Genomic DNA, 18740 nt, shown 5'->3' with positions numbered 1-18740 from the left:
TCTAATGAGCATGTAGAGGAGAGCACTGGGATTCCATTTCTCGGAAGCAAGCCTTCTCCGAGTCCACAGTTCAAGCCAGTGAAAGTCTGTTGACTGCAGTTGCCATGGAAAGGGCACTCTTTGCCCTTGGAGCTGATGTAGGGGTAGTCATATAAATAAACTAAGTGTCTAACCATACTCCCTTCCTTCCTGATCACCTCACCTATTGTTCAGGTTACTGATTAAACCTCCCTGGACTTGGGAGCCCCCAGGTAGCTGAGCTCAGGTCCTGATGGAGCCCATTCCCTAGCAGTCAGCTTTTTCTGAATTTTGCTTTTGAATAGTACTTGGTGTGGGCTGCTCCCTCTCTGTGTGATTTCTGGGGCTCCTTGCTGGAGGCCTTTTCCAGCTGCTCACCTCCAGTGATTCCCTGAATAATGCATAAGAAGGATGATAGCTGCCCTTCATTTAGTGCCAGTCTCTTCAGTTAGTCTCCAATAGGGGCTTTACTTATTCTGTCTCCAGTTCTCCTAAGAATACTGCAGGAGTAGGGATTTTTAAAATTTTATTTTCCACTTCATGAAAAACACAACTGAGTCTCGGAGAAGTTAGGTAATTTGTCCCAAATCACATGGCTAGTGTAATGGCAAAGCCAGGATTAGAACCCAGGTCTTTCTAGTCCCAAAGTCTGTGTTCTCTTCATATCTGCTCTGTGCTTGGATGGGGTGAAAGCATAGGATGATAGAATGGCATAGATCATCTAGTCCTATGTCTTATTCTCTCATTTTACAGATGGGGAAGCTGAGGTCCAGATTGGGGAGGGGACTTTGTGGGGTGAAACAGTAGCAGAACAAGGATGGGAAGCAAGGTCCCTGTTGCTGAATCCAAACCTTTTGACATTGTATTCCCCCTGCCTTCTAAGTCTCTCATTCCTCTAGTACAGAGTAGGTTAAAATTCAAGACCTTGGGAAAAATTAAGAAAGCCAGTTAAATGACCTTCCAATATATGTGAGTTTCTGAGAATAGGATTTGAGAAGACTGAGGAGAGAATATCTGTGCACACTGGGTGTATGAAGGATATGGAGGAGGAACATTTAGGCAGAGGGGAAGGGCAGGGAAGGGTCAGACACGTAAGCCTTCATCTTTATAAATTTGGCTGACTTCACGTTCACCATGGGTCATAGAGCATTAAATCTTTAAATGAATTACACTGATGTCAACTGTACCTGCCAGGAGCTCACATTGAGACACACTTGAGTTCAGGGTTTGGGGACAAAAGAAAAGAATTGTTAGTTAACGAAGTAAGGTAGTTAGGTCTTTATATTGCACACAAAGATTAATCAGTTTTGTTGTATGTGAGGAGAGACAGGGAGAGTTTGTGATGGATGAAAAAAGGAGAAGAGCAGCCTTGTGAGATCCATGTCCAGACAGGGAACAATCAGGGACCTGCTAGGAAGGCTTGGGGGAGGATGTAGGGATCCAATGGGTGTGTAATTGATGGAAGAGAGAAAGCAAAATGCCTTTCAGGTGCAGTGCCCAGATGTGACCCAGGCCATTGGGCAGCGGTAATGTGGAGTCTTGACTATGGCTGCCATCTTGTGGCCATGTCCTTTGGGGCTCTTAGATCCAGACTTGATTATTTCTCCATGCATGCCTTGGAATTTTATTGGCGCCACCTGAGCACCCTGCTTTATCTCATTCTGAGAATTATTCTGCTCTGTAAAATTTCTTAGCATCACACGTCTTATTCAAATGTGCACAATCACTTGAGATAAAGCCTCAGATTTTATGAATTGCATGTGATGACTAAATGTCCCTGTTTGCGTTTCCTGGGGCTGTTATCACAGATCATGACTGCAATAAACTTTTACAGCAACTCCGCTGTCCATTTTGGATCTGTGGGTGAAAATAAGAACTTTGGCTTTTGCTTAAGGTTTGAATGCTCATCACTTGGGCCATTCATTTTCACAAATGGGAAGCGAAATTTGAGCAATGGGGTTTTCTATCTCAAACCTCATTGCCAGGCAGGATTTACTGGGTGCTTAGATACAATTAAGACCAGAATGGGCAGCAAACACACACATGTAAAATCGCAGGATCTCAAAGCATCAGAGTTGAGACAAAGCAACCTGCCCAAGGCTCGCGGCTAGAGACTCAGTTACTCTAAGAGGTATTCCAATTGGCTCTGTAATTTTATTGTTCTCCATGAGTCCCATGGACATTGTTCAGCCAGACTTTCAAAGTGATGGTAACAAAGCTCTTGGGCTAAATCCAACTTCCTGTCTGTTCTTGTAACTGAAGTTTTATTGGAACACAGCCACGCTCACTTGATGTATTGTCTATGGTTGCTTTCATGCTTCCACGGCATAGTTGAGCAGGTTGGACAAAGACTGTATGGCCTGCAAAGCCTAAAATATTTATTATCTGATCCTTTACAGGAAAGGTTTGCTGACCGCTGGTCTAGAGGACAATAATTTTCTATTTCACTTCAAGTTGATTTTGCTTAGCAGCATGGGAAAATTTGCTTTTCTCTTTCCCTTCCTTCCTTCGTTCCTTCCTTCCTTTCTTCTTTCCTTACTTTTTTTTTTCTTTGTTAAAGGCTAAGAGCAGTTTAGAGAAGGAGCAGTCTGGGATGAACTGTGAAACAAATGATCTTCTAGGATTATAGAAGAGTTCTTTTATATCAAAGCTGGTGGTATGTTCCCTATCCAGTCCCCTATTTTTATAAATAAAAAAGTAATGACATGCTTACAACATACAGAAAAATACAGAGAATAATAGAGCAAATGCAACCACCCGGATTCTATAAACAATCATTTTTTTAAAAAAGAAATTAAACATTACACATATAACAGAAGGCTTGTCTGTACCCTTCCTGATCCTATTTCCTTCCTTCTTAAAAGGTAAATGCTATCTTGAACTTTGTATGTATTCTTCTGGTCTATGTTTTTATATTTTTACTACATATATATGTGTACTTATATATCCATAAAGAACATATTGTTTTTAAATTTCTGTTCCCTGCACCAGTGAAACTGTATGAAAAATGTAATAATGGCATTTAAGAAAATCTGCAGGGGAAAAAGCACGCATAATCCTATAATTCTAATACAGACATTTTCATATTTTGGTCTTGCTCATATTGTGTGCTTTCCTTTACAGAATTGCAATCAGAGTATGGGTACCATTTTGTGGTCTTTCTCCCCACTCTTAGCATCAAACTGTACACATTTTTCCATGTTTTCATCTTCTGAGTTATTATTTTTAGGGGCTGTGGAACATAATCGTTAATATACAATTTTCAACAAGCTATTTAAAAATCCTCTGGTGGACAAAAAGCTCTTGATGGTGGTCACCTTTGGGTTGAGTGATGAGAATGGGGCCACTTTTACTTTCTGATGAACAACTTTCTGTGCTGTTTGTTTTTTAACTATACGCATAAATCATTTTATTTTAAAAGTAATTAAAATTTTTTCTTGATTAAAAAGACCTTGCTCTCTGCAGAAAATATTCCAGAAAGGAGGACCCTTACCTTTCAATGTTGTGGAAAGGTCATCAAACTTGGAAACAGAAAACCTATATTTTAGCCCTTGAGCAAGTCCTTAACTTTGTCTCTCTCATCTGTAAGGTGGAGCCAATTTACCTGTCCCATTACCTTGTTTTGAGGATCCAAACAATGCATGTATCTGAAAGCCCTTGGTAAACTATAAAATCCTCTGGCTATGGAGGGGGAAAAAAAAACCCTAGTGAAGCAGAATAAAGTTTGGGCACCTAGGGGATCCAAAGATTAATGTCAGAGTGCTTGGACTAAAGTGAGTTGAGCTGTGGTGTCCCCAGGCACTCCTGCTGGCTTTTGGGGTTCCAAGGGCAGAAAGAATTTATCCCTGAAGTTAGGAATGACTCATGGAAGGAAGAATTTCTCCTAGGTTTCTTCAATTCATGAGGGAAATTTTCTTAGAAATTCTTTATCCGCCCTGTTATCTGGAAACAGAGTATTATAAAAACAAGATTTCTATTATCTCAACGCTTCCCATAAGGCTTTATAGACTTCATTTAGAGCATTATCTTAGGAGTTACGTGTTACTTATTTGTAACTAAAGATAGCAAGGCAAATATTATTGAGGATATCACTGTCTTCTATGGCATGTTGTCATAAAGCATTACAAATTAACTACTCTGGAAAATAAAGAACCAAGGGCATTTTTAAGGCAGTAGCAACCTTGGAATCTTTTTACAGCTCACTTATGCTTATTAGCTAATCCACTGAGTCAAAAGTGTCTGCACTTAACAGCATTCCACTGTAATCAATCAATGGGGCCCTTTCAGTCAAAATAACTTTATGTGACGATATAGAGGCTTGGGAGGGGAGGGACCGGCAATATGAATACACATCACAATTTCAAGTGGCCTACTGTGCAGAGTCAGGAAGGAGTGCTCATTTCACCCTTGGCAAGGCTAATGTACAGCTGAGGACTCTTTCTTCCTCTTTGGCCACTGCAGAGGGCAAGGTCCAACAGATCCAGGGCCTGGAAGGTGAATGCTTTTCTTGGCTACAGGACTTTCCCACTTCTAGCCGCTGAAAATCACCCTGGCGGGGAGGGACAGTCTCTTTCTAAGTCACCATCTCTCTCTTCACCTCCTGGCTCTGCTTCTCCTCCTCTACCAGGAAAGATGATGACATTAGGTCCCCTGTGGCTAAGAGAATTTGTAGGGGAGCTAAGGCACCAGGTCTTTGGGAAGCCTATCTTGGGGGAGGGGGTCATGCATTAGCACAAAAACATGGACCTAGTGTAAGACAAGCTCTCTGCCAACTAAAAGAGGCAGGGAACAGGAGATTGGATTGGCAAGGAACTGAGTCCGTGGAAGGCCCTGAGGAGCTGCCAAGAAGTAGAGAGGGGAAGATAAGAATAGAGAAGAGATGCAAGGGCACCATTCTCCAGGGCTCTGACTAGGCAGCCCTTTATGTGCCCTGAAATGTAGCAGATTTTGTGCAGTAAACAGCGCATGCATTGCATCTAGAATAAATCTAGTTTCTTCTGCACCCAGAGATTTGAAAACAAAAGATTCACCATGATCACCCCTTAATACTACCCTTCCTGGTAGTATTTTGGAAATGCCATGAAAATTCTTTTTGGGTGACCCCAGCACTCTCTGTTGGTTTAAATTTGCAACTGCCCCATCCAGCCAGGTGGAAGTTTCTTTATGGGGCTAAATGAGGCAGGGAAGGAAAAAAAGAACTGCATCAAGAAATAGGAAATTAGGGGCTGGCCCTGTGGCCTACTGGTTAAGTTCCTGCACTCTGCTTCAGCAGCCTGGGATTCGCTGGTTTGGATCCTGGGCACGGACCTGCGCACTGCTTATCAAGCCATGCTGTGGCAGTGTCCCACATAGAGGAACTAGAATGACTTACAACTAGGATATACAACTCTATACTGGAGCTTTTGGGAGAAAGAAAAAAAAAGAAATGGGGAATTCAGGGGTGAAGAGGGAACAATTCTTTCTAAAGTTACATGAGATAATCTAGATAAATCCACCTAGCACCAAGCCTGCTGTGCAAGAGGTTCTTGGTGATGTTCTGGTTGTGTTTGAGTCAAGATGGACTTCACTGGGGTTGGGAAGATAAAATTATAATGTTGGTAAAGTTACTCTCCACTCAAAGGTGTTTCCCTCTCATGGACTCTCTAGCACTCAAACTTGCTTTTGGGAATACATCTGATAAACCTTTGCACACTGAGGTGTAAATGATGGATAATAGCTTAGTACAGCAGTCCACTGTGTGGGTTGGGAGGAACCTTATGGTGTTAATAGTTGTTGCTTGGCAAACAGAGTTCCATAGTTAAATAAGTTTGTGAAGGTTCATTTATCATGTTCCCCTCCTGGGGACTCACAGTATATTAAAGGCTCAGAGAAGCTATGTAGTAAAGAAACTGCCTAACTTTGTATAATCTAGCATTTCACTGACCTCTTTGACCATGGAATCATTTTTTTCATGGAATATCTTTTATCATCTTGAATAAAGATTGCTGGGGGGCCGGACCCATGGCCAAGTGGTTAAGTTGCGTGCTCAGCTTCAGCTGCCCGGGGTTTCACCGGTTTGAATCCTGGGCGCAGACATGGCACCACTCATCAGGTCATGCTGATGCAGCGTCCCACAACTAGAAGGACCCACAACTAAGAATATACAACTATGTACCAGGGGGCTTTGGGAAGAAAAAGGAAAAATAAAAATCTTAAAAACAAAAAAAGAAAAGAAAATAGTCATTTATAAAAAAAAGATTGCTGGGAAACTTAGGAATAAAGTGTGATGCTTTTTCAAGTGTTAGTATCCTTTTATTTTATTGTAGTAAGAACACAATGTGCCATCTATCCTCTTGACAATGTTTTTATTTTTGGTGAGGACGATTGGCCCTGACCTAATATCTGTTGCCAATCTTCCTCTTTTTGCTTGAGGAAAACTGTTCCTGAGCTAACGTCTGTGCTGGTCTTCCTCTATTTTATATGTGGGACGCTGCCACAGCATGGTTTGATGGGCAGCGTGTAGGTCCGCGCTGGGCATCCGAACCTGCAAGCCCTGGGCCCCTGAAGCAGAGTGTCTGTACTTAACCACACGCCACCAGACCGGCCCCCTCTTGACAAATTTTAAGTGTAAAATACATTGTTATTGACTGTAAGTACAATGTTGTGCAGCAGATCTCTAGAGCTTATTTGTTTTATTTAACTGAAACTTTATGCCTGTTGATTAATAACTCCCCATCCCCATCCCCATGCCCCCAGCCCCTGGTCAACACCATCCCAGTCTTTGATTTTAAGAATTTGACTATTTTAGATACCTCATATATGTGGAATCTTGCAGTGCTTGTCTTCCCTATTGTTAACTGGGGATAAAAATGTGAATCTCTAATTATAGGATTCAGACAAAGGACACGGGGATGGGGGCCAGAAATCATAGGCATTGACACTACTCAGGAGATGGTTTCTGCTAACCCCTCCCAGTTCACCTCCCTGTCTCTGCAGGTGAAGGGACTCAGCCACGGCCTGGGCACACCTGGCAGCCAGCTGGCCTCTCTCACCCCTAACTCCTCCTATCCTCTCCTTCCAGGCAGACATCTTCTCTGGGGCCATATTCATCAACATGGCCTTGGGCCTGGATCTGTACCTGGCCATCATTCTCTTATTGGCAGTCACTGGCATTTACACAATCACAGGTGAGTCCATTCAGCTCAAGCCCAGCTCAGGGTTAGCCACTTGTGAAGCATAAAGGGAAGTTGGAGACGGTTTCTCCCCTCGAGGAAGAGATACACTCAGGAAACAGTTTCAGGATGGGGTATTTGCTTGGTCCCAGCTCACAGACCCTAATAAGTTATACAAGTGGCCCCAGAAAACCCAGTGTTGGCTGGAATAGTCAGGACAGCTTCTTATAGGAGGTGGGGCAGGGCTTGGTCTTGCAGATTGTGGAGAGAACTTGGCTGAGTTGGAAGAAGCAGGTAGGGAGTGCCAGGCACAAGGAGAGGTGAGAGCAAGGGGTTGTAGGCAGGAATGGGTATGGCATGGGGCAGAGGCAGGGTGAGCAAGCAGATGTACTTGGCTGGAGGAGGGTAGTCAATGGGAGGTAGTTGGGAGTTATGTGTGGGTGATAAGGCCTGATAGTTCAAATGAGGTCACAGTGCAAAGGCCTTGGAAGCCAGACAGAGGCCTTGGATTTGATGTGACAGAGATTGGCAGGCACTGTAGAGAGAAAGAGAGCGAGTGACACATACAAAGAGATTTTAGAGAAAGACTCAAGACATGACTGGAGAAGCTGGTGACACGACTAACAGTTGGGGGCACCTTTGCAGAGGTGTTACTCTGCCCCCGTTAGTGGGGCCAGGGTCAGTGATGGAACTTACTGCTCAGCTGGAGCCCCATAGCTTTGGAGACAAGAAGTTACTTAGATGGTCTGAAAAAAGAGAGAGTAGACATCCAAGTAGCCCTTTGAAATGTGCCAGTTTGGTAATGTACCAAGACATCTTGTAGGGTGTCAGCTCTTTGGTCTTCCTTGCCTTTATTTGTGGAAGATGCTTCTTCTTACCATAGAGGAGCCATCTCTTGGCTAAAAGGGTCACATGAAGCTCTTCCTCTTCAAATAGAGAGAAACATTCTCCTTTCCCCAAGGCCTTCCCAGCATTTCTGTCACAAGTGGAGATGTTGGAACATGCTAGGTAGCAGACTGCTGTAACAGGACAAGGGAGGGAAGGAAGGAAAGGCAGGTGGGGGACTGAAGGGTGTGCTCAGAAGGGCAGAGGGTGGGGAAAGGAGGCAGGCTGACAGGTTGCCCTCCTACGTGAGGTCAGATATGTTGTCTCCTTGCCTGCTTAGGGGGCCTGGCGGCTGTGATTTACACGGACACCTTGCAGACTGCGATCATGCTGGTGGGGTCTGCTATCCTGACTGGGTTTGGTAAGTGGGGCTGGGGTAGGCTGAGGAGGTGGGGAGGCAGAGGTAGTGGCCCGGGGAGAGAAAAGTGAGTCCATCCTCCCTGCCTGCCGCTGGCCCAAGCAGTGAGCTGGGCATGCTCTGCCCTCCCCAGGGGAGTGGTCTGGCCATCATTGTGAGTGTGCAGTGGTACCTTCCTCAGCCTTCGAGTCTTCAGGCGGGGCCTGGACCAGATGGCACCTGGATCCTTGCTGCCTTCTCTAGACAGTCTGGGCCAGTGGTCGCCAGTATGGGCCTCTGATGATGTGGTCTTCTCCCTGTAGAGAAACCAGACAAAGAAGAGGATAAGGCTAGACATCCCCCAGGCTAAATATATTCATACGTTTCATCTTAAATCTCAGATTATGTCTTATCTACAATTTGACGTTAAATGTTCTTTTAAAAAACAAATTGGGGATAGTAATGGGTCATTTTCTTGTCTTTGTCCTTACTTGACAAAATTTTAAAAATTAGCCACTCTATGTTGGCCCCCCTCCACCTAAATTTTGAAGTTTTATTTGTCTATGAAATCCTAACGATGTAGATGTGCTTGTTAGGGGAGGATATAAAATGCGTTTTATTTTTAAGGGGGCCCATGCTCTCTGTGTGTTCTGTGGAGCCTCTTATCCGCTCTCTATGCTCTGTTTTCTAAGAGCTGGAAATTCCCATTCTCTGTCCATCCCACCACTGCTGAGGCCACTGCTGGGATCAGTCTGTGTGTCTCTGTGTCTGCTGACAGCGGGGGGTGCGGAGCAGGACAGAGTCTTTGAATCTAGTTCAAAACCAAGACCTTTCTTTTAATAATTCAAATACTTTCCCTTTGTAAAGAGGTTTATGGTGGAGCACTTTCACAGGTTATTGCTTTGGACCCTCACTGTAGCCCCCTGAGGGGGCTGGGCAGGGTTAATAAACCCATTCTATGGAAGAGAAAGCTGAGATCCAGAATGACTTGCCCAAGACCACACAGCGAGGGTTCTGGCCGTGGGTTGGGTCCTCCCAGTTTCTCAGGCATCCACAGGAAGAAACCACTATGCAGAGTTGAGAGCGTCAGCGTGTTGATTTTTGTTGCCAATATTTTCCAGCTTTTAATGAGGTGGGAGGCTATGAAGCCTTCATGGAAAAGTACATGAAAGCTATTCCAACCATGATTTCTGATGGAAACATCACCATCAAAGAAGAATGCTACACCCCAAGGGCCGACTCCTTCCACATCTTCCGAGATCCCCTCAAGGGAGACCTGCCATGGCCTGGGCTCATCTTTGGGCTGTTCATCCTCACCCTGTGGTACTGGTGCACAGATCAGGTACTCACGCTGGATGCTCAGGGTGGAGAGGGTATCCCTCAGGGTGCTACAGGGACTCCTGTCTGTCTGTGGCTTGTGGAGTTGAGAAAGGTGGGGCAGGGCTCATGTGGTCTGAGGGTCACTGAGCCTTGGTGACATGGGAGTGCCAGGTGACATGGGAGTACTCTAGGAGCTGGGGTACCTGGAGGGTGTCTTAGGGTCTCTGGCCTGCACCCCTCCCTCACTAAGCTCTCCCTGGCAGGTCATCGTGCAACGCTGCCTCTCAGCCAAAAACATGTCTCATGTGAAGGGCGGCTGTATCATGTGTGGGTACCTGAAACTACTGCCCATGTTCCTCATGGTGATGACGGGAATGGTCAGCCGCATCCTGTACACAGGTAACGCTTCCTGCTGGACTCACTGGCTACTCTCTCTCATTTTCCTGGCTCCGAGTCACTTCTAAAGCCCTGTTCCTTCTTTTCCACTGCTTCTTCTTTTCTTGCTATGCTTTCTGTTCCCCCTCAAGTTAGCAACTTGAGGTCACAGAGCCTGTGGAGCTGTCTTCTCTAGTTCCTTACATTGGCAATTGCTTTTCCCCTTTTTCTCTGTAAATTCTCTGAAGTCACAACATGCCTTCAGCTGTAGCTTCTTCAGGCTAATATTTGCTCACTTCTTGCTCAGTCCCTCCCAGCCCAGACTGTAGTAGTGTGTATGATGTCCTTAGTGTCAAAGGACCCCGGCCCCCAGCCAATCTCTAATTGCCTGCTGCTCTGAGCCCTGTTTCCTGGACCATTTCCTTGAAGGAGTCCTGAGCTTTGTACTTTGCTATCCAGGGTGATAGAATTCTTTCTTGGCCCTTTTGTGGCCTCTCCAACATTTCCATTTGCATGTGCTCTTTGATCAGTCATCATAGGTCAAAACTGTTTCCTGGAACATTAAATAATGACAGAAAAGAGAGCACCACGGAGTGAAGGTTTGGTGAGCGCCCTCCAAAATGAAGACAGGACAGTCCGGGGGCAGTTGCTGCCACTAGCTGTTAAAAGTGCTTCTAATAGTGCTCTCACACTCTTATTCTAGCTTGCCTGTCACAAGAAAAATATTTCTAATTGAATAGTTTATATTATAATGGATATAACACATATTAAGGTACTGAGATAGTTAGTGCTGTAACGAATCAGTGCTAAATGGGGTGGCACTAAATGATATACCTGGAGTAGGTACCTCACGAACGTTTGTTGATCTAAATTCTATAGAAATTTCAAGAATTTTCTATAAGTCTCTGGATCTAAGTTTCTAGATGTTCCTTTTCCCTCCCAGGCTACTTTCTTTCTCTCTCTCTCCAGATTTTCCACATCTTGGAAGTACTACCCAACTGCCCTTCTCCTGGGGAATTCCCTTAGTTATTTGGGCATTCAACTCTACTGTCAATAGCTTCTTAAGGTAAACCTCAAGATTAGGAGCCACAAGTCACTGTGGTATTCAAAATCATCGTCGCTGCTGAGCTGCAGGGTAGCTAGCTAAAGTCTAAGGATTGTGCCCCCTCCCTCCCCACCCTAGAGTGTCTTTGCTTCCTCCCTCCTCTGCCTAGGAACTGTCTTTTCTCCCCAATCAGAGCTTGGGGATGGTCAGGACCAGCAGGGCAGGGGCATGGCATGGAAGGGCTCAGCCAGCAGCTTTAGTCTTTGTGGAACCATTTCAGGGCCTTGGGCAGGAATGTCCTGTTTGAAGCCTTGTTTTAAGAAAGTAAATCTTCACCCAGCCCCATGGCCTAGTGGTTAAGTTCAGTGTACTCTGCTTCAGAGGCCTGGGTTTATTTCCCGGGTGCAGACCTACACCACTCATCTGTCAATGGCCGTGCTGTTGCGGCTCACATAACAAAAGAGGAAGATTGGCAACAGATGTTAGCTCAGGGTGAATCTTCCTCAGCAGAAAGCAAGAAAGTGAATCTTGGAACTATTTCCCCGATGTTTGCTTGCTGACATGGCTCTTCATCTCTCACCAGAAAGAGTGGCCTGCGTCCTCCCCTCAGAATGTGAGAAATATTGCGGCATCAAGGTTGGCTGTTCCAACATTGCCTACCCAACTTTGGTGATAGAGCTCATGCCTGATGGTAAGAGTCATCCTTGCTGGTGGGTCTTTCTTGGGAGGCTGATTGGGCTTAGGCTTCACATAGATTTCTGTGGACCTTCTAGGGCAAAGGCGTTTCTGATCCTGTGGGGCTGGCAGGGAAAGCCTCATTCCGGGTGTCCTCAGTTTTTTAACATCTCTTCCTTCAGTGGGAAGGAGACATGAGTTGGTTGGGCTCCATGAGACGTGGTGCTTGTCCATCAGTCGGGCTTGGAAAAGAGATGATGTGAAAACATGTTAGGGAAAATCACAGCTTTTCCATGCTCGTCTAGAAGGTCTTTTGAAGCTCTCCAGTAGACATTAACATGAAGACTTGAACTAAATGGGTATTACCTGAAAATGAACTGACTTGTAGACTGTTCTTAGGAAAAACATGGAGAGAAGAGCAAGGAGTGATTTAAGTTCTAGAATGAGGATGTTTGAGGCAGTCGATGGATGGGATACAAGGGAGCTTCTCACAAAAGAGACTGTGTTATCCTAGGATATTGAGTACTTCAGAGTCCAGAATAATTAGAGTTTGGGGGCAGACCTGTGAGGTTACTGTTAATATTTCATGTTGAAGAAAAATCTAATTCTATCTCAAGAGATGCAAATCTCGTTAGGTTAGGGGGTCTCAGGAGACTAAAAATTCAAAGGTATCGATCAGGAAAATTTAGAATAAACTTATATAAAATTTTATTGCTGGAAGGAAATATAGAGACCGTCTAGTCAAACCTGTTCATTTTACAGTTGAGGAAACTGAGGCATACAGAGAGAAAGTGACTTTTCCAAGGCCACACAGCAACTCATTGTCTGGCTTAACTTGGCTCAAGGCTGGAATTGAGGAATTTGGGATGGTTTTTTGTTTTTTTTTTTTTAACCACAGACTGGATGCATGACCTTGGGCAAACCATTTGCATTCAAATTCTATAAAAATGAGAGTAGTAGTTAACTATTCCACTGAACCAGGCTGCTTATTAATTAAGGTTGCAATTAACAAGAGTCCCATGGCTCTTTTAGAATTCTGGCTTGAATTGAATTGGCCTCTGTGGGGTTGTTTATATTATTTCTTTCGATTGGCAGATCCTGGGAAGGACTGTAGCTCTGAACACTGTGTTAGAGTGGATTGTGCATGACAGAAAGATGTGTGGGAAGCAGGACAATGAGTTGCTGTTTACATGTGCCATTGTCATTCTCTCACTTTTGGCTGAAATCTGGCTTCTGTAAACACCAGATTCCCTAATGACTGCCCTGTGCTAGATTGAATAGATATTTTCCATTCCTCGTTTTACTGGACTCCTCAGTAGCATTCAGCATTATTGATCACTCATCTTTGAGGACTCTCTTCTCTTGGATTCCATAACACATTCCTATTTGTGTTTTTTTTCCCCATCCTTTCAGTCTCATTTACAGATTCAGCCTCCTCCACTCAGCCAGTAAATGTTCCTTGAGCAATCCATCACCAAATTCTGTCCATTTGCCTCCTAAATATCTCTTGTATTCATCTACCTCCATCTGTTTTTACCTCCATCACCCTACTCTGATATACCATTACTTCTTTCCTGGACTGCTGTAAAATTATGTTCAACAAATATTTGTTGAGTGAATAAACGAATGAGAGTTTGAAAAGAGTGTAGTACAGAGGGGAGAGCTCCATCCAGCTTATCAATTAACAGATGAAGTAACACTGAGCAAATGACAGAGTTAGTGCTTGAAGCCCTAACTACTAACTCTTTGAAATGGAACTTTGTTTTATCAACTGAAAGGTGAGACAGTTGGACTAGATGATCTTTATGACTCTTTCTGTAGCTCCAATAGACTGTGATCTACATTATATGAACTCAGGAGGAATCATTTAAAAAACCTCTTGACAAATGACAAAATAATTGGAATAGGCAGCCTTTTCATTTCTTCTTGCAAAGCTGTAGATGAAAATGAAACTATGAAAAGATTTACAGATACAAAACCTAGAGAAATGTTAGAATCATGTGTGAAAGAGATCTCCAAAGGCAGCAATGTTGACTCAAATCTAACAAGCTGAAGGTTAATGGAGTGATACGAGTTCTATATATTTGGGTTCCCCAAACCCAGTTATACAGAATATTGCAAGAAACTGAGGATGTTTAGCTTGAAGAAGAGAGAGTTGAGGGGACATAAGTTGTCTTTGAATATATGAAAGATGGTAAGATAAATGAAGGGTAAGACCTCTTCTGTGGGGTAGCATAGGGACTGTGTCTGAGGCTGTAGCGAGGCAGACATCAGCCTACTCAGGACTGTCCAAGAGGGAGCAGACTCCCTGTGGGGTAGTGGATTTCCTGTTTCTGGAGAGTTTGAGCAGAGGAAAAGGTTGGACGGGATTCATGTATCGGATGGATGGTAGGCCTAGGTGACCCCAAAGTTTACTCTTTTTACTTCTGAGACTGTACTCTCAACGGCGGGCCCTCATCATGGCCTGTCCTTCCAGCTTCAGCAGGGACGACCTTGCGCTCGCCTTGGTACAGAAGGAGTAATAGAGTTTGTAGCCAACCATGCTTGCCATGATTGGGAAAAATTTTAAAGCAACAATCCCTTATTCTGATTTGGGCAGGTGTAGTATTATCCCCACTTAACAAACCAAAAAATGGGGCCTAGATGTTGGCATGACTTGCTTAGGTCAGAGTTTTTTCACTGACAACTTTTTGAGTTATGTGTCACATACCATAAGGTGTGCAATTCAACAGTTTTTGTATATCCAGAGAGTTGTGCAACCATCACAATGAATTTAGAAAATTTTGAGGAGGAAAATTTCATCCTCAGAAGAAATCCTGTCCCCATTAGTAATCACCCCGTATTTCACCCCAATCTCCCCTAGGGCCTACTGCAGCCTTAGGCAACCACTGATCTACCTCTGTCTCCATGGATTTGTTTACTCTGGCTACTTCATATAAGTGGGGTCATACAGTAGTTGCTATTTTAAGTCTGGCTTCTTTCACTGAGCATAGTTTTCAAAGTTCATCCATGTTGTAACAGGTCTTAGTACTTTGTTCCTTTTTATTGATGAATGACATTCCATTGAATGGACATACCACATTTTGTTTACCCATTCATCAGTTGATGGACATTTGTTTTTTTTCGATTTTTTAGCTATTATAAATAATACTGCTGCAAACATTCATGTACAAATGTTTCTGTGGACATATGTTTTCATTTCTTTTAGGTACATATCTAGGAGTAAAATTGATGGGTCATATAGTAACTCTATGTTGAACTATTTGAGGACCTGCCAGACTATTTTACACAGTAGCTGTATCATTTTACATTACTGCCAGCAATGTATGAGGGTTCCTATGTCTTCACATCTCCACCCACACTTGTTATTATCTGTCTTTTTTTTTTTTCAATTATAGCCACTCGAGAGGGTGCAAAGTAGTATCTCGTTGTGTGTGTGTGTTTTTTTTTTTTGGTGAGGAAGATTGGCCCTGAGCTAACATCTGTGCCAATTTTCCTTTATTTTATGTGAGATGCCACCACAGTGTGGCCTGATGAGCGGTGCTAGATCCATGCCTGGGGTCTGAACCTGTGAACCCTGGGCCCCTGAAGTGAAGCATGTGAACCTAACCACTATGCCACCAGGCCAGCCCCTAGTGGTATCTCATTGTGGTTTTGATTTGAATTTCCCTGATATTGAAGATCTTTTCATGTGATTATTAGCCATTTATTTATCTTCTTTGAAGAAGTGTCTATTTAGATCCTTTGCCCATTTTAATTGGGTTATTTGTCTTTTTATTATTGAGTAGTAGGAGTTCTTTACGTATGTATTCTGTATACTAGACTCTTATTAGATGTATGATTTGCAAATATTTTCTCCCATTTTATGGGCTGTTTTTTCATAAAAGTCCCCTCATATGGAAACACACATGCACCATCACTACCACCACTACTACCATGATCATTATCAAAGTATTTACCTTATATATATTGTATTCTAGCTCTTTGTTGACTGCTATGGGCTTACAATATAATTTGAAGCCATAGTCCATTTTTTAAAACTTCTACTTTTTCTGGAGAGATAAATCAGAGAACATGGCATGATTTCAGAAGGCAGACAAACTTTGAGGCCTCACGCTTTCTGAGCACAAAAGAGCTGAGGCGCTGTGTGTGCCACTCAGAACCTCCTTCTCTTCCAGGATTGCGAGGCCTGATGCTATCAGTCATGTTGGCCTCCCTCATGAGCTCCCTGACCTCCATCTTCAACAGTGCTAGCACCCTCTTCACCATGGACATCTACACCAAGATCCGGAAGAGAGCATCTGAGAAAGAGCTCATGCTTGTAGGAAGGTAAATGCAGCATTCTCATACCACGTACTAAGAAAGCTTGAATGATCAGAGAGGTTCCATCTGTGTTACCCCTCAAGCGAGGGAAGATTGGTAGATGTCTGCATAGAATGAGAGTTATCTTTGTAGCTGGTTATGTTTGCCCTTGAGTGGCATTTAACTTTCATTTGGAGATCATCAAACAATGCCCCTCTGGAGAAAGAAGTGACATCAGAGATCATCGAATCTAACTCTCAGTTTATCAATGAGCAAAATGAGGCTTGTCCTGCCTAAATCCAGGCAACCTGGACAGCGGCAGGGCCAAGACTGGAACTCATGGCCAACTGAGTCCTTGTCCAAGGCCCTTTACACTACCCCATGCTGTCCTCCTCAGCTTCCACACTGTGGCTCTCCACACTGGCCATCTTTGAGGCCCAGGTGCCTCCAATGCCTTGACCCTTTGCTGCAACATTTTGCAGGACCGTTATGAGGGTCAGGCGATATTGTGCTTGTGAGCATGCTCTGTAAAGTCTAAAACACCAGGCTATGTGCACATTTGTTGTTGTCAAGTGGGTTAATTGACACAACAGGGTCCTGAAAGCAGTAAGCATTGACACATGTGTCAGGAGTGCTCGTGATCACAGTTATCCATGGAGCAGATGCTCTGGACAGAGGACTGGCAGAAGCTCTGCTGTGTCTCTCCATAGGACCAAGGCAGGCCGACCTCCTCACGGCAGGTAGGACACGTCCCTGGGATGTCAGTCAAGGGAAGGGTTCCCACTGAGTGCAGGAGGGGTATGGGCTGCCACCTCATAGGTCTTATCAGCAAGTTAGGGCAAAGGAAGTGGAAGAAAAGTGACAGACCACTCTCAGGTGACAAGACTCCTGGCACCCAGAGGAAGTCTGATCAGGCCAGACCCTACACCTCTGCCTCACAGGAAGCAGCACTGTTACCCTGACTGGTTTTTCCTTTGAAAGGAGTTTATTGGCTTTTTCTGTTATTTGTAAGGCTCAGGATGCAACATAAGAAGAGACCCATTTTGTTGCTTGGCTCAGGGCTGGACTCCTTGGCCCTGAGATTATGTTGGGGCTCACATTTTTGTGCATCCCACGATTGCTGCCCTTGGCTTGTCCTTGCCCTGGATAAGCTACAGTTACATGAAAAAATTCTATCCTTTGCTGTGGGGACTGTAAGAGCAGTCAGGGGCTCAGAGAAGGGAGAGGTAAGTGTGGCATGTGGTAGTTGGGAAGGTTCCTCTGGGAGGGAGACCCTGAGCTGAGTCCAAAATGATGGGTAGGATTTGGGTCAATGGGGAAATGGGAAGGGCATTCCAGAAGGAGAAATATGTGGGTGAAAACACTGCTTTGTGAGGGTTAGTTTAAGACTCATTTGCCTTAAATTCAGGTCAGTGAGGTAAGGGAAACACAGCCTTCTTTCTAATTAAATCAAAAGGATAAGTAAGAAGAGCTTGTAAGGGAACCTTGCAATCTTTTCAGGACTTGAAGTGAAACTCAAAAGGAGGAGAGCTGAAAACACCTGGTAGTGTGCCTTTCTATTTAGACCGTTCCTTTAGAAACTCTTCTTGGCTTGTGTTTTTAACTTTATTATGAAGAAGAAGAAAGAGGAGAAAATAATAATTATAGTCTTTAGTATTTATTGAGTGTTTACTGTTTGCTAAGTGTTTTACTCTCACTAATCTTTACTCCAACTTTGCAAGGTTGGTCGTATTATTCCAAGTTTACAGATGGAGAAACTGAGACTCAGAGAGGTTAAGCAACGTGTCCAGTGTCACATGGAGAGAATAAGAATTTGAATCCAGGACTGTCTGACTCCAAAGCTCATACCCTTGTTCCTAAACTCTCCTGCCTCTCAGAGTGGGATTCTCTTATGCTAGTGACTGGGTCCACACTGCTATTGAAAGTCAAGGGCATTTCACTTACTCATAAGCATAGATGATTTTCCTGAAGAGACAGAACGCAGAAGAAAAAAGCCTCAAGATGAATTTGCTCATTATTTTTCCATGCTGTGGTCATATTATATGTATATAATATATATACACACACATGTAAAATTTATATATGTATATTATATCTTAAAATATATACATTTATGTGTGTATATATATTTGATAGTTATATATATATATGATACCTAGTGAAATATATTTATTCAAGTAAAGGCGTTTATTGACACTCTGTTTTGGGGGTTTTGATTTCAGGTTGTTCATCCTGGTGCTGATTGGCGTCAGCATCGCCTGGGTGCCCATTGTGCAGTCAGCACAAAGTGGGCAGCTCTTCGATTACATCCAGTCCATCACCAGTTACTTGGGACCACCCATCGCAGCTGTATTCCTCCTTGCTATTTTCTGGAAGAGAACCACTGAGTCAGTAGGTATCATTCTGGCATGTCCAGAAAAGCCATTCTGGCACAGACGTTCCCATGTGGGTTTACGTATTCTCTATGGAAAGGATTCTATTTCCCAGACTTCTTAAGCAGGAATGGGTGTGTCACAGAGGGTTTGTATTGGAAAGCCTCTGGGGACTATGGGACTCTCCTGAGTTCACATTCTGTCAGACTCTCCTCCTTGCTGCAGGTTCCAAACTAATGATGTACATTTTTCCATCCAAA

The 18740-nt window shown here is 43.8% G+C and overlaps 1 protein-coding gene across 1 annotated transcript in view; it reads left to right on the top strand.

The window, feature by feature from the left end:
• Positions 1-18740, top strand: part of SLC5A1 (solute carrier family 5 member 1) — a 61940-nt gene that overhangs the window by 30574 nt on the left and 12626 nt on the right. Inside the window, exons 6-12 of the mRNA XM_008542549.2 lie at positions 7079-7184; positions 8335-8415; positions 9513-9733; positions 9975-10110; positions 11715-11822; positions 15985-16135; positions 18331-18499. Of these exons, the coding sequence (XP_008540771.1) occupies positions 7079-7184; positions 8335-8415; positions 9513-9733; positions 9975-10110; positions 11715-11822; positions 15985-16135; positions 18331-18499 (972 nt within the window). The remainder of the gene's footprint in view (positions 1-7078; positions 7185-8334; positions 8416-9512; positions 9734-9974; positions 10111-11714; positions 11823-15984; positions 16136-18330; positions 18500-18740) is intronic.

Source organism: Equus przewalskii, chromosome 7 (assembly GCF_037783145.1).
Source record: "Equus przewalskii isolate Varuska chromosome 7, EquPr2, whole genome shotgun sequence".
In the NCBI taxonomy this organism is placed as follows: domain Eukaryota; kingdom Metazoa; phylum Chordata; class Mammalia; order Perissodactyla; family Equidae; genus Equus; species Equus przewalskii.
The sequence above is the reverse complement of the archived record's forward strand: the minus strand, read 5'-3'. Positions and strand labels throughout refer to the sequence as shown.